Genomic DNA, 12,955 nt, shown 5'->3' with positions numbered 1-12,955 from the left:
GCCTTGTTTGTGTCACCAAATTCATCATCGAAAGTAAAATCTTACTCTAAACTAGATACGAACCAATAAATGATGGTTGACTTTCTGATTTTTCAGGAGTTTTTATATTTATATCTATCGTTTAGACATATCACGTTTTTTAAATCGATTAGATAGTCATTTAACTAATAAAAAATAATGTTTTTAGTGATTCGACTAATTAAAAAAACTTTCACTTTAATCACTTAATTAGTAAATATACACACTTTTCGGTCACAAAATTTGTGGATTAGTTTGGTCAATGACCGTTTTGACTAAGGGTGCGTTTAATAAAACTGAAGTCTGAATCCATTAAATTATTAAATTGTTAAGTATTAAATCTAATACATTTAAGTGAATATCACATTCAGTGATAAATAACTAGTTTATCACTTAATTTTGGGAGCAAGTTTTGCCTAAAAAATTCAGTACCACTTAATTAATTCAGATGTTCAATTTTTGGTTAGCAAACGGTCTGAATATGTTAAGATCTGAATCCATTAAATTTAAGTGTTTAACTGAGTTATCAAACAGGAATTAAGTGAAAATTTTAGTTACCAAAATGAGAAATTCTAGATAGTAAAGGGACAATTTGTACCATCTGCTCGTACTATAATGAAAGATTGTTCTTTTATATACTATCGTTTGAAATTTTCTAAAATCACGGTAATTTTTCTTTATTCATATCAGAAATTTCATTTTTGAACGTGTTAGCATACTAGTATCGATAATATTTCACCATGTTAGTGTAGCAAATATTCATACAATTACTAATGAAGTGATAATTTTTTTCAACCTTCTCTTAATTTCTCATCTATACGAGTTCTAATATGTTGATTCCACTAAATTGATTGACATCTTGGGGAGTCTAAGAGGGCAGTTTTACAAAGTTTTTTGTAGCAACAAATTAAGCTTAGATGGTATCAAGAATGTGCTTAATGAGTTGTATTTGTTAACAAGAATACTCTTTTGAGTCTCAAGATGTTAATAGAGCAACGAACAAAAAGGACTACCATGGAATAGCTTCAATCTATTTAGCTATTTATCTGATCATAGGCTACCCTACCACTGCAAATTAAAACCATATAAGTGCCTATCAAGACAAGCAATATGATCACTTCATTTAGTTTCCAAATTCCACCCAACATTTTAGAATTCAACTTTTCAAAACCGTTGACCCTAAGAAGTAAGCAATGTTAAACCAAAAAGGAAAATTATGTCAATTGAAGTGCTAGAAGCATTCAACTTGTACGAGTATTAGCCTTTAAAAATGAATGAAAAGTAAGCAAGCAAACAGAATGGTGGTAGGTCTATGGTTCTTCATGCGTGAGACCTGTATGTGCTTAAGAAACCGTGTTCTAGGTACGACTTATGTCCGAATTTCAGGAGTTGCTCATCCAACATATTTATTAATGAAAAAAGGACAACAGGTCAATAGCAAAACTAATTTAAGCCAAGTTTGCGTTAGTTTGCAGTTGCGGTGATTTATAAAGAAATACTTCTGATACAAGTTTTTTTAACAAAAATATTTTTAAATTACCAAAAATTAGATTCTTTGAGTTACGAAAAATTATTTAGCAAATACTTTAGGAGTTTTTTTTTTTTTTGGTAAATGCACCGCAGCCCCAAACCTGCCTTAATCAACCAAAAAAGGAACAAAATCGTTTAAAACTAGCTTAACCAAAAAACATATAAGCCTTTACACGTAAATTATTTTATGTTTTATAGAGCATATGTATTGTGTATACTCAAATTTAGGGCCTTTTTAATTGTCACTCCAATTGCACCATGCAATAGAATATATAATATAATAGATGTAGCCAGAACAGAAAAAAAAATGCAGCTAATTTTATTATTCAATGAAAATTATATCTCACAGCCAATTTTACTCATTCAATTTCAAATAAATTCCATCTGAAATAATAATAATAATAAAAAGTTGAAGATCTAGAAGATCTGAAATAATGAATTATGTCTTACCATCAATTTATTTGCTTTGCGTTTGACCAAAAAAAAAAATCAATTTATTTGCTTTGAACCGTGTGGTACTACTTCTGAAGCGCGTGGTCAAATAATAATTAATAAGTCAAATAATGCAGACAAAGGAACAAAATTGGAAATCAAGAACCAACAGCTCAGAGGCTTAAAGCCTTAAAGGTGAGCGGGTGACTGCGTCTTTTTCTAGATTCCCATTTTATCCCTACAACTTCTGTGATTTCTCGAAATTAGCAACAGAATATTCATTTCCATGGCAACTTGTAGCTAATGCCTTGCTGTTTCAATTATGATAGTACTAGCATTTGCTGCCAAATGAAAAGCTTGTGGCATCTGCTGCCAAATGAAGCTTGTGGTATTTGATGAAGTGTATATGTAATAGGGATTAGTGAATTGGATTAATATTTCATATACTGTATATATTTTTATCATTGGATGCATGATATATAGCTCGAATTTAAATTTGAAATTTAAATATTACATATATGTCTTGCCTTCACCGTGATAGTGTTTACACTGTCAGTATATAACAGATTTATTCTAGTGAATTACTATTTGTAGCATGTACTATGACTTACCCCACATTTTCAAGGGAAATGTTAAGTTGACGTGAGTTCGTGCATCAAGCCATCAAGCAACAATGGTTTGGTGAATCTCCTTATGGATGAGCAATGATACCTCAAATTTGTTGTACCAACTTTGTTTCTTGACGATAGAGAATTCCTCTTGCCAAAGGAAAGAATTGGAAAAAAAAAAGAAGAGAAAACAGAAATTTAAAGGACTGTGCCCCAAAGAAAAAATAAAGAATGAGAAGAGAAACGAAATGCCAAACATGTCAAATATGCAATTAATCAAAGATGCTAAAAGATGGCACCAACCCTCTTTTTTTTTTTTTTTTCTTTTTTTGTCAACACAGGGGTGTCCGGGTCAAGACCCGAAGGCGGCCCGACTAATCCCCTGCGCCTGGAGTACAGCGCCACCCCAACCGCACCCAGGCGTTAGGTGAGGTTCGATCCCACGACCTTGCGAGTGGTTTTCCAGCCGCAGACCGGGTGATCTAACTCCGGGGGCTTTGGCACCAACCCTCAATGATGCAATAATGCCCGTTATAGTGATCAATGATTGCTTAATGAAGCTACTTGCATCGCTGCAAGATTTAAGCAAGTAGGAAAAGTAGTCATCAAAAAGCAATAATGACCCTTATCAAGTCAATTTATGAAGCTAGCCGATTTGACTTGAGAAGGATCATTTTGGTGCTTTCCAAAATTTTTTTGGTATTAAAAGTGTTGTCAATAATGCCAAAGCTAAAGCCTTTCGTGCATGTAGTTTGCTGGACATGAAAGGGTCCAAATATGAATCTCAAATGACTTACTATTTGGTATCGAAATTTGGAGAACCGGATAATAACTACTCTATGAAATTTGGAATTTATCAATTGATAAATTAATAGATACCAAGTAAACTAGATAGAAGTTCGTATAAGTTCAACATAAATGATAATTAAATTATTGTCAAATTCAATAATTGGCTCATTAAATAGAAAATTCAAACCAATATTGAATTCTAAAATACCCTGTTTGGATTCCTCAATTTTTTAAAAACAAATTTTTCATATACAATATTACAGTAATACACAAACAAAATAACTCCAAAACATTACATCCATACAATATATAAAAAACAACTCCAAATATACAAAAAAAAATAAAATAAAATACACCACCACCACCAACCATCAAAAACACACCACCATTCGCCGCCCAGTCTCCTTCTCTCCTCTCTCCTTCAGCCTCCTCCTCCCTCTTCCTCTTCCTTTTCTTTGCTCTTTCTTCCTCCTCCCTCTTCCTCCCCTCTCCACGTCTCTCTCGCTGCCCCCCACCCCCTCTCCCTCTTGCTGGTCGCTAGCCATGGCGACTAGACTAGGTCGGGTCGAGACTTGCGACCAGATTTGGTCATGGGTGGGCACCATTTTCTGATCACGACCTGCAACCAGAGAGGGGGGTGAGGGAGAGGGTGGGAGGGGAGGGGTGGCGGTGGGTGGTTGTAAGATTTTATAAAATTTTATGAATATCTTATTAAAATTTAAAAATTTAAAAATATCCCAAAATATATTTTCAAAAATGCCCCAAAAACACCATTAAAAATATCTACAGTAAAAATTTTCACCTATATTGTTACAATAAAATATTTAAAAACATCCCAAAAAACAGTTAATTCAAATGAAATCTTAGTTTTTTAAGACAACATGAAAGAATATAATTGGAAATGAGGGGTATGAGATTTATCACTTGGAGGCAGTAGAGAAAAAAGATGAGAATAAAAAGTATGATCATTTTCTAATCTTATCTATTTATACATGAATAGTACAGTGCTCTAGTTGCAATTGATCGAGAGAGGGTTGGGTTGAATTGAATGGTAAAATGAAAGGGTTAGGTTGAGTTGCGGTGGTAAGATGGAACGGATTCTAAGTAAGAGATGTTAATTTAAATCCTCTTACTTATAAAAAAAAATAGTTACAATTAATCATTTTTTAAAATATTATCACAAATATGTTCGTTTCAGCCCAAATAACCTAATCTGTGTTCATCTAGACAATAGATAAAAGTTGAAAAATAAAGATCAAATCCATATACTTCTAACCATACGGTTCAAAATGGGGAATCAAGCGTGGTATCACAAGGACAAATAAAAGGCTATAATCTTATTTTGAGGTTTGCAAAACGATCAAATGCATAATTCCAATTTGTGTTATATTGCTTGGTTTTTGAAATCTTTAAGACACAGCTACAAAGTAAAGCAATAGTAATCAAAATATATCTTCACAATCCTTCTGTTTCAAAACCAAATGAATGGTATGTTACTGCGATACTATCACAAGTATTAAGTACTATTATGATTATATGATAGATTAAGCTTACAAAAGAAGGAGAATATCAATACATATCGATTTCTAAAATTTTCATGTATCACAAACTGAGAAACTGAGAAGTATATCCACTATACATATGCATGCAAATGTGCCAAATGAGTATAAATGTGTAGATTCAGAATAGTTGCTCCTCACGATAATTAGCGACAACAATTTGTGGCAAGTAATCCAAGGATTACTATTGAAACAAATATCCTTCATTAAAAAAAAAATGCTTAAACTAAACTTGACGTCTTTGGTTCTCCGTCAAGAATGATACATATATCCTTCAGTGAAAAAACTAAAAGATGCTTAAAGAACACCTGACATGACTTCTTGCCTTCTTGGTTCTCCGGGAAGAATGATATTTCTGTAAATACAATAAACTTGTTGGGCATTGTGCTTGGGTCATGTATGACCAAATCTGACCTATTCAGGAGACCAGCCATTGCATTTGGCATTTAGTTCCAAGCCATCTTTTGCACTGAGTATTACTACAGTATGCAAATAATAGCAAGATTTCATTGTAACATATGTATCCTTGAATTACTATCAATTTATATTTCATGCCATAATTTATCAATCATGGTAGTTTAGTGCCTTATGCTATCAATTTGTTAAATACTACTCAAAGTCATCTAAAATTATAAATTTTTGTAGCTATTTTCAAAATGAATTTACTTTTGCACTACCTAAATTAGTTTTACTAAAATACCCTTTGGTCCAAGGTAATCATTTCAATAAATAATAGTTATTAAGATTGAGAATTATTAATGACAATTTCTTATATATTGGTGACACCCCTATTGACTTCTTTTCTGGCCATGTTAACCATGCAACAATCGCTTATTATTTGTAGTACTCACAACTATATCCTTTTACTAACACAAAAAGTGCAAATAAACATCTTTATATTAGATGAGTAAAAAGTTCAAAGATCTGCCACTAATAAAGATTGGTGTGTCAAACTATAATGTTCCCAAATTAACCATATTTCCAACTAGTTGTTTAATGTGCAATCAATTAGAGGCGAGGCTAAGATGGATTTATCAAATTTCCACCCGTGTATTAAATTTGGTTAATTGAATTTGGTGAATTTGATTTCAGTGACTTCGATTTCAATTTGATTTTTGTTTTAGATCCTCAATTTTGATTTAAACCAAAAAATGATTTCATTTTTTCATTTTTCATATATAATATCTTTATTGTTTGTTCTTTATTTTTTATGTCTTGAGATTTATATTCTCTATGTCAAACCTTAGAACTTATTACGGTTATATAAATTCATATACATATTGACTACTAATTATTGACTATCTCATCAGTTATGAATAATTATAATAACACCTTTCTAATAATTAAAATTAAAATAATATAGTCTAGCATAATATATAAAGTAGTATTAATGCCTAATACTTAATTTTTTTGATGCTTAATCCATAGGGTATACAATTTATATAGATGCAATGCACTTCTTTATAGTTTATGAATAATAACTTTTTCTTAGTTTTAAAATATTAGTAAATCATATGATATGCCTTTTTTTAGATATTAACAACAAACCCATTTTTGTATTTTGGTACCAAATATGAAATTGGATGAAACTAGTTAACCGATTATTGAAATTGATTTTCAATTTTAATTCAATTTGATTTTAATTTGGCAAAAATAAAATTGATTAAATTTTGGTCGCAAATTCAAATGGATAAAAATGGGAAACTGATTCACTCTAATGGATTCACAATTTTACCAACCGATTCTCACTCCTACAACAATTCAATTTGATGTTACAGCACTACATTGCTACAATTAATAGCTTTTGGCGCAAAGTTTAAGTAAGTGATACTTTAGAGGTGTCTTTTGCAATTAGCCATTATAATAATACCTCAAAGCAATTACATTAAAATTGAAAAAGAAAAATCATAAGTTTGAAAGACAATCAGAAGACCCTTCTGCAAAATAGACTATCTGCAAAATAGACTTCTTAGACTTTTAGTAGTCTATTTTGCTCTTATTTTCCTCTCTCTTGTGATGAATCCTTTCTTCTTTTAGCCAAATTAGTCTGGTTTTTTTGGCTGTCCCTTCTCAGATTTGGGACATTGAAGTAGTGTCTAAGGCTTATTTGATGACAAACGATAATGAAATGATACATCACTGAAAAACAAGCGAAGTGTTTACCTTGTTCTCTTGGGCATAAAAATCTTATCTTTCTGTGGATTTGATGTGATATTATGACCAGTAAATAGAGGTGAAATGTGAGTCTTTTCCTGAAATCAGATAAATGGGGTCTTGCTTTAGTGTAGAAGAGGAGATTCAGCAGCCACAGAATAAGGGTTAGTGCAATTTTTGCTTATCTTCGCCTCTATTCAATCTTCTTGTGGTAGTGGTCTCTGCATCTTTTTTTCATTACGGTGGGGCAGTCGTTGTTGCTTTTCTTTTGGCTGGAAATTTGTGTGGTTTAGGCCTTTGTTATCTTTTGCTTCAATCAAGAAGCAGGTTATTGTGTAGGAATTGGATTTTTGCATCTAGTAAAGTTGGAATACTTTCAAGGTTGCAAGTACAATGTATGGAAGTGAGGCTTTATTCACTTGCTTAATTATGTGAATCCAAATTTGGGGTGTCAATATTTGCTAAGGTTTCAAGTGAAGAAAGATTAAATCATCACTCTTAGTCAAGAAATTATACATTTTTTAGAGATTTTTTTTTGGGTTTTTTTTGGGGGTGGCAATTGAACCAGCATTTACTAGTATCCCGCCTCAACTGTCTCCTCTATAAAACCATTTTGATGATATAAAATATGGTCCGATCTTGTCTTCCATTTGATGCATGTAGAGGCAGAGAGAGTTTCTAGTGTAAAGTTAAATATCTAACTGAAAGAAATTATTAAGATCACTTCAGATCAAGAATGCACGGAAGTAGACATGTTTATGGTGAATGTTTCTTTTCTGCGAGTAGATGCACAGATATTTGTCAATTTGTTATAGAGACTGTCTGATAACTACCGTGAGTAGCTTATTGCCTGACTTCTGTTAAAAACCTTTCAGTTGCCCATGGAATTGCTGCATTTCCTGGACAAGCACATTCTGAGCTTTCCAACAAGGCAAATGCACCACAAACCAGTAGCACTGAAGGTGCAAAAAGTGTTGTCATAGTTTCAAAAGATGTCAATGATCTGCGTCAAAATCCCGTGAATAGTAATCTTGACTTGTTTACGTATGAAGAGATGAAGTTAGCTACCAAGCATTTCCGACCAGATCAAGTTCTTGGTGAGGGTGGGTTTGGCATAGTTTATAAGGGAGTTATAGACGGGAATGTGAGGCCTGGTTACAAAACCACCCGTGTTGCCATTAAAGAGCTTGATCCTGAAGGTCTGCAGGGTGACAGAGAATGGCTGGTAATTTGCTCTGACTTGCCTTTGTTTAATGAAATCATTTATACTTGAGATACTCATATTCTGATTATGCTTTGTAGCTGGTAAGAAAATGAATTCTTTTGTTTATGTGGTGGAAGCATGTGGTACAAATATAAGAAGCTATAGTAAACATCCATGGTTGCAGTTCTCAATTTCCTTTTCTGTTAATTACCAGTTATGTGCCTCAAATGGACATAGTTAGGGTTGAATATGAAGTATCTGGCAGTCTGCAATTGGAATCATACATTAGAACACATCTTAAACTACTTAAAACTCACCCAGTGGGCCAAGGCCACTCAAGGAGCAGGTCTGAGCAAACTCAATGTTGAAAGTTTGCTTCTCCATCTACGAGATTCTGACTTCGGTATTCTCTTGGAAATTTCCTAAATAATTTATGCTAAACCCCTTGAGACTTAACTTCTTTTTACAATCTAATATGTCTGGAGGGTTAGTGTTTAATTTGCTTATCTATCCATGAGTCTCTGACTTTGTTTTTCTGTTGGATAATTTCCTTAAATGGTTTATGCTAAATTCCCCTTGAGACTTGAACTTCTTTTTCCAATCTGAAATGTGCGGAGGCTTAAGGGTTTAATACTGGAATATCTGGACTTCATTGAGTGTTGAGCAAATTTCTTGGAGATCTTGGAATAGGTATGAACAATAAGTATTAGCTGCTGACAGAGAAATTTGCATAAATCTGGATGCACAAAGTCAAGCCAAAATTGATGCTAACATGGTAATCGGAATAGGAAAGCAGAAAAGTTAGCTTCAGGTAAGGAACTTAGTTACAGGAACTGTCCTTTCCCCTTCTCAATTTCCTGGTTGTCCGGAAATGAAGCAGCTAAACTGTGTTGGTGTGTTTAGCTTCATTTGATAAGTTGTCCTTGTGCCCCTTCTTTAGTATTCATGTTGTATAATCCTCCCCTTCCCCCTTCCTCCTCCTCTGGGCATGGTGGTCTGTTTGTTGACCACTAAGTTATGAATGTCTTTCTATAACAGAAGGCTTATTTATTTTTTGTTTTGTAGTTACTCGAGTGGTGCATCTCTTGTAAAGCAAAAATGTAGTCATTCTGTGACACCATTTTGATTGCTTCCTTGCAGGCAGAAGTGAACTACTTGGGGCAACTTTGTCACCCTAACCTGGTGAAGCTCATTGGATATTGCTGTGACGATGACCATCGGCTGTTGGTTTATGAATACATGGCTTCTGGAAGCCTGGAGAAACACCTTTTCCCAAGTAAGTAGTTGCCTTTATGATTTGTTTGTATTCAGCAGAATGATTACTCTGTACTGGCCTCTTGGTGATCATGTCATAAGGGGCTATACATTTGTGGAGTGCTCAAATGAGAGACTTCTGATGCCTTGTATTTCAAACCAAATTATGGGGTTGGTTTGTTTTTTTATGGCTCTGGCTCATTTAGAAAGGGATTTTCTGGTGCTATATTTTCCATATTGTTAAGAAACAATAAATGAAAAGGATGCTGCAGAAATCTGAACATTCAAAAAATAAATAGATGTTTCCTTTCTTCGTCTCATTATTTTTGTTATCTTTTTAGTCTGCTGTACATCTTCTATTTTATTCCCTAGCAAACTGTCTATTTGACTTAAAGATGAATTCATTTTATGATATTATTTGATGTTCAACTTTGTTGATGAAATGGTTATATCAACTGGGTGTGTTTGTGTTTTTTTTGTTAGGAGTCTGTTCTACGCTAACATGGTCAAGGAGAATGAAGATCGCTTTAGATGCTGCAAAAGGGCTTGCTTTTCTTCATAGTGCAGAAAGGCAAATTATTTATCGAGATTTCAAGACTTCTAATATTTTGCTGGATGCGGTTAGTAGGCATTTCCTGTACACCATAATTTAGGAAGAAAAGTTTCCGTCGTGATGCATTTCATTTTTAGCTCTTCTTTTGGATACTTGGACTTTCTAGCCAATCATCGGATTACCAAAGCCAGAAATTCCCTTTCCATTGAAAATTCAGCTTTTACTTAGCATTTTTCGTGCAGTGCAGAGATAAGCACCTCTAAATCCTTCTTAGATTCCAAAATCACAATGCTGTTTTAGTTATTTGTCTTTTTTATTCTTTTTCCAACAAGCATTCATCTAACATTTTACATGATTAATACATTTGGATTAGATTGAAAAAGGATTACGTTAAAAGTAGCCATTTTTGGGGTGTAATGAAATTAAATTTAAACTTGTTATCTTAGTGAAAACATGGAAAAGATGAAAAAGGAATTATTTTAGATGTCTTCTTCACTACACTGGCTGATGGCCCAATTTGAACTTACAGGATTTCAATGCAAAGCTTTCTGACTTTGGACTTGCAAAGGATGGGCCTATGGGAGATCAAACACATGTATCAACCCGAGTCATGGGTACCTACGGCTATGCAGCTCCTGAGTATGTCATGACTGGTGAGAATAGTAATGTAAAATTGCAGGAGTAATGTTGTTCGTCAAAATTGATCTTTTTATATTTTGTTAAACAGAGAAATATAATTTGCTCATCCTATAGAATGTACAGTTTAGCTGTTTTGCATGTCAGGAACTTTGTATACGTGTTGATTTCATAGAAAGAATAGAGCTAATTGTAGTTCTTTCTGTTGGTTGATGCTTGGCATAGATCAACTTCCCCTCTGGCCTTTCCTTTTTTCTTCTTGATTGTATTTGGACCATTAATTGTGGATCATTATTTTGGATAATCATTCTTGCTAGAGATTTTCTTGGTGCAATTTTAGGTCATATTCTTGTATAATTATAAGTTCGGTCTTCACGGTTTCCTGATTCTGGAGTTGGGGACATGTAAATGCGCTTCACTTTGAGGTTATCTAACTTGCATGGTAGAATCCTCTGAAGGGATAGCTTGTCATTGCCAAGCCTCCATCGCAATTTCAAAGAGGGAGGGTCACCCTTCCGATGTGGTTGATGGAGAAGGAAAATAAGTGCTCTTGATGACAATATAAGGGTTTAAATAATGACTAGGATAATAAGAACAGCAATAATAATGGTAGCTAGTACCTAGTTATTTTAATCATAATCATAACCATTTTCCTGAGTATGGGATTGCGTAAAACTGGTGGAATTATATTTAAAATTGAAGTCCTGTAGATATCTTTTCCATCTTTTCTTACCTTAGTTGTGAGTACATGCTATGGGGGTAAAAAAATTGTCATAATCTTCTTTTATCAGCTGTATGTGCCATGCATCATTCTTCCACACCTTTGTCATTTAGATCCTTTTTAATAATAACTTAAAATTTTGTTGCCATTATTCAACTGTACAGGACATTTAACCGCAAGAAGTGATGTTTATGGCTTTGGGGTCGTCTTGCTTGAGATGCTTATTGGAAGGAGAGCAATGGATAAGAGTAGGCCTAGCCGGGAGCATAACCTTGTGGAGTGGGCTCGCCCACTTCTTAACAGCAGCAAGAAGCTTTTGAAAATACTGGACCCTCGAATGGAAGGGCAATACTCTACTAAAGTCGCCGTCAAGGTGGCAGTTCTTGCATATCAATGTCTTAGCCAAAACCCGAGAGGGAGGCCTGTCATGAGCCAAGTGGTCGAATTACTGGAAGGCTTTCAAACACAAAGTGGGAGTCGAGAGGAGGAAATGCTTCAGAGTGGAGGTGGAAGTGTAACCCTTTATGAAGTCCCGAGAGGAATGCCTGACAGTCCAGCCACAGAGCAGAAAAACCAGCTGAAAAGTGAGAGTCAAAGAGATGTTAAGCCTCCAAAAAGCAAACAAACAAATGGAAGGAGCAGAAGTGAGCCTCCGAAGGAGTGCGATCTTTACGGTTCTTTCCCAGATGCTGGACTAGGTGAGAGAAAATTTACTTGAAGATTGACCATAAAGATGAGTATCATCTCATGAAGTTACTTGCCTAGTGTACCATCTTGGAAATCTCTTGTTTCTATTTAGACAATTGTAGGAACTTGTAGTTTATTGGAAGAGACATCAATTTTTTTCGTGTATACAGCTTGAGTTTTGGTACGTCTGTTTTATGTGCAATTTGGACTGTGGAGCAGCTCAACCATAATGTGCTTGTGACTTTATATTTAAAAAAATTAGTCTTCTAGACATAACGATTTGTTTCATGCGAAATAGAAGGGAAGAAAAACATGTCATGAGGAAATATTAAGGGACTGAAATTCATTTCAAGCTCTATTTATGCTAAAAATTTGTTTAATTGAAGAAACTAATACCCCTTAGGAATTGAGGAACAAAATCTTGACTAAACTGTAGCTGTTAAAGCATCTTTGTTTGGTACGTGAAAGAGACAAATGAACAAATAGTCATACTCCAACACTCGGGTCGTTCTCACTTGCACCTAATTCCATTCCCCTCTCTCTCTGTTGCGATTTCTTTAGATTTCAAGGGAAATTAGGCACTTATTCTCTTCGCTATTCCGATAACAAAACGGTAAGGGTGAACTTTTGTCATTTGTCTTTTTGCCATTTCTTAGTACGGTGGAATGAAGGCAAGTTATGACGATTTTTTCCCCCAAATATCCCTCTTCGGAGCAATGGATATAGTGGAAATTCAACGTATGGAGAAGTGTCTCCCGCCGCCATCATAACCATATATGATAAGACATTTTCCAGCAGTATTCATACGGA

The 12,955-nt window shown here is 34.3% G+C and overlaps 1 protein-coding gene across 1 annotated transcript; it reads left to right on the top strand.

Annotated features, from left to right (window-relative positions):
- The first annotated feature begins 7,059 nt into the window (after window positions 1–7,059).
- LOC113696055 (probable serine/threonine-protein kinase PBL17) lies at window positions 7,060–12,329 on the top strand. The gene is made up of 6 exons (XM_027215379.2): window positions 7,060–7,254; window positions 7,966–8,315; window positions 9,435–9,570; window positions 10,032–10,168; window positions 10,631–10,754; window positions 11,623–12,329. The coding sequence occupies exons 1-6, from the start codon at window positions 7,203–7,205 to the stop codon at window positions 12,174–12,176; spliced, it is 1,353 nt and encodes a 450-aa protein (XP_027071180.1). The 5' UTR covers window positions 7,060–7,202; the 3' UTR covers window positions 12,177–12,329.
- Window positions 12,330–12,955: the final 626 nt, after the last annotated feature.

Source organism: Coffea arabica, chromosome 6e (genome assembly GCF_036785885.1).
Source record: "Coffea arabica cultivar ET-39 chromosome 6e, Coffea Arabica ET-39 HiFi, whole genome shotgun sequence".
NCBI lineage: Eukaryota > Viridiplantae > Streptophyta > Magnoliopsida > Gentianales > Rubiaceae > Coffea > Coffea arabica.
Note: the sequence above shows the minus strand (reverse complement) of the source record. Positions and strands in the feature narration are given on the sequence as shown.

Coding starts and splice junctions, on each gene's coding strand:
- LOC113696055 (XM_027215379.2), top strand. CDS start 7,203: ATGGGGTCTTGCTTTAGTGTAGAAGAGGAGATTCAGCAGCCACAGAAT. Junction 9,571..10,031: donor GGAGAAACACCTTTTCCCAA/GTAAGTAGTTGC, acceptor TTTTTTTGTTAG/GAGTCTGTTCTACGCTAACA. Junction 10,169..10,630: donor CTAATATTTTGCTGGATGCG/GTTAGTAGGCAT, acceptor TTGAACTTACAG/GATTTCAATGCAAAGCTTTC.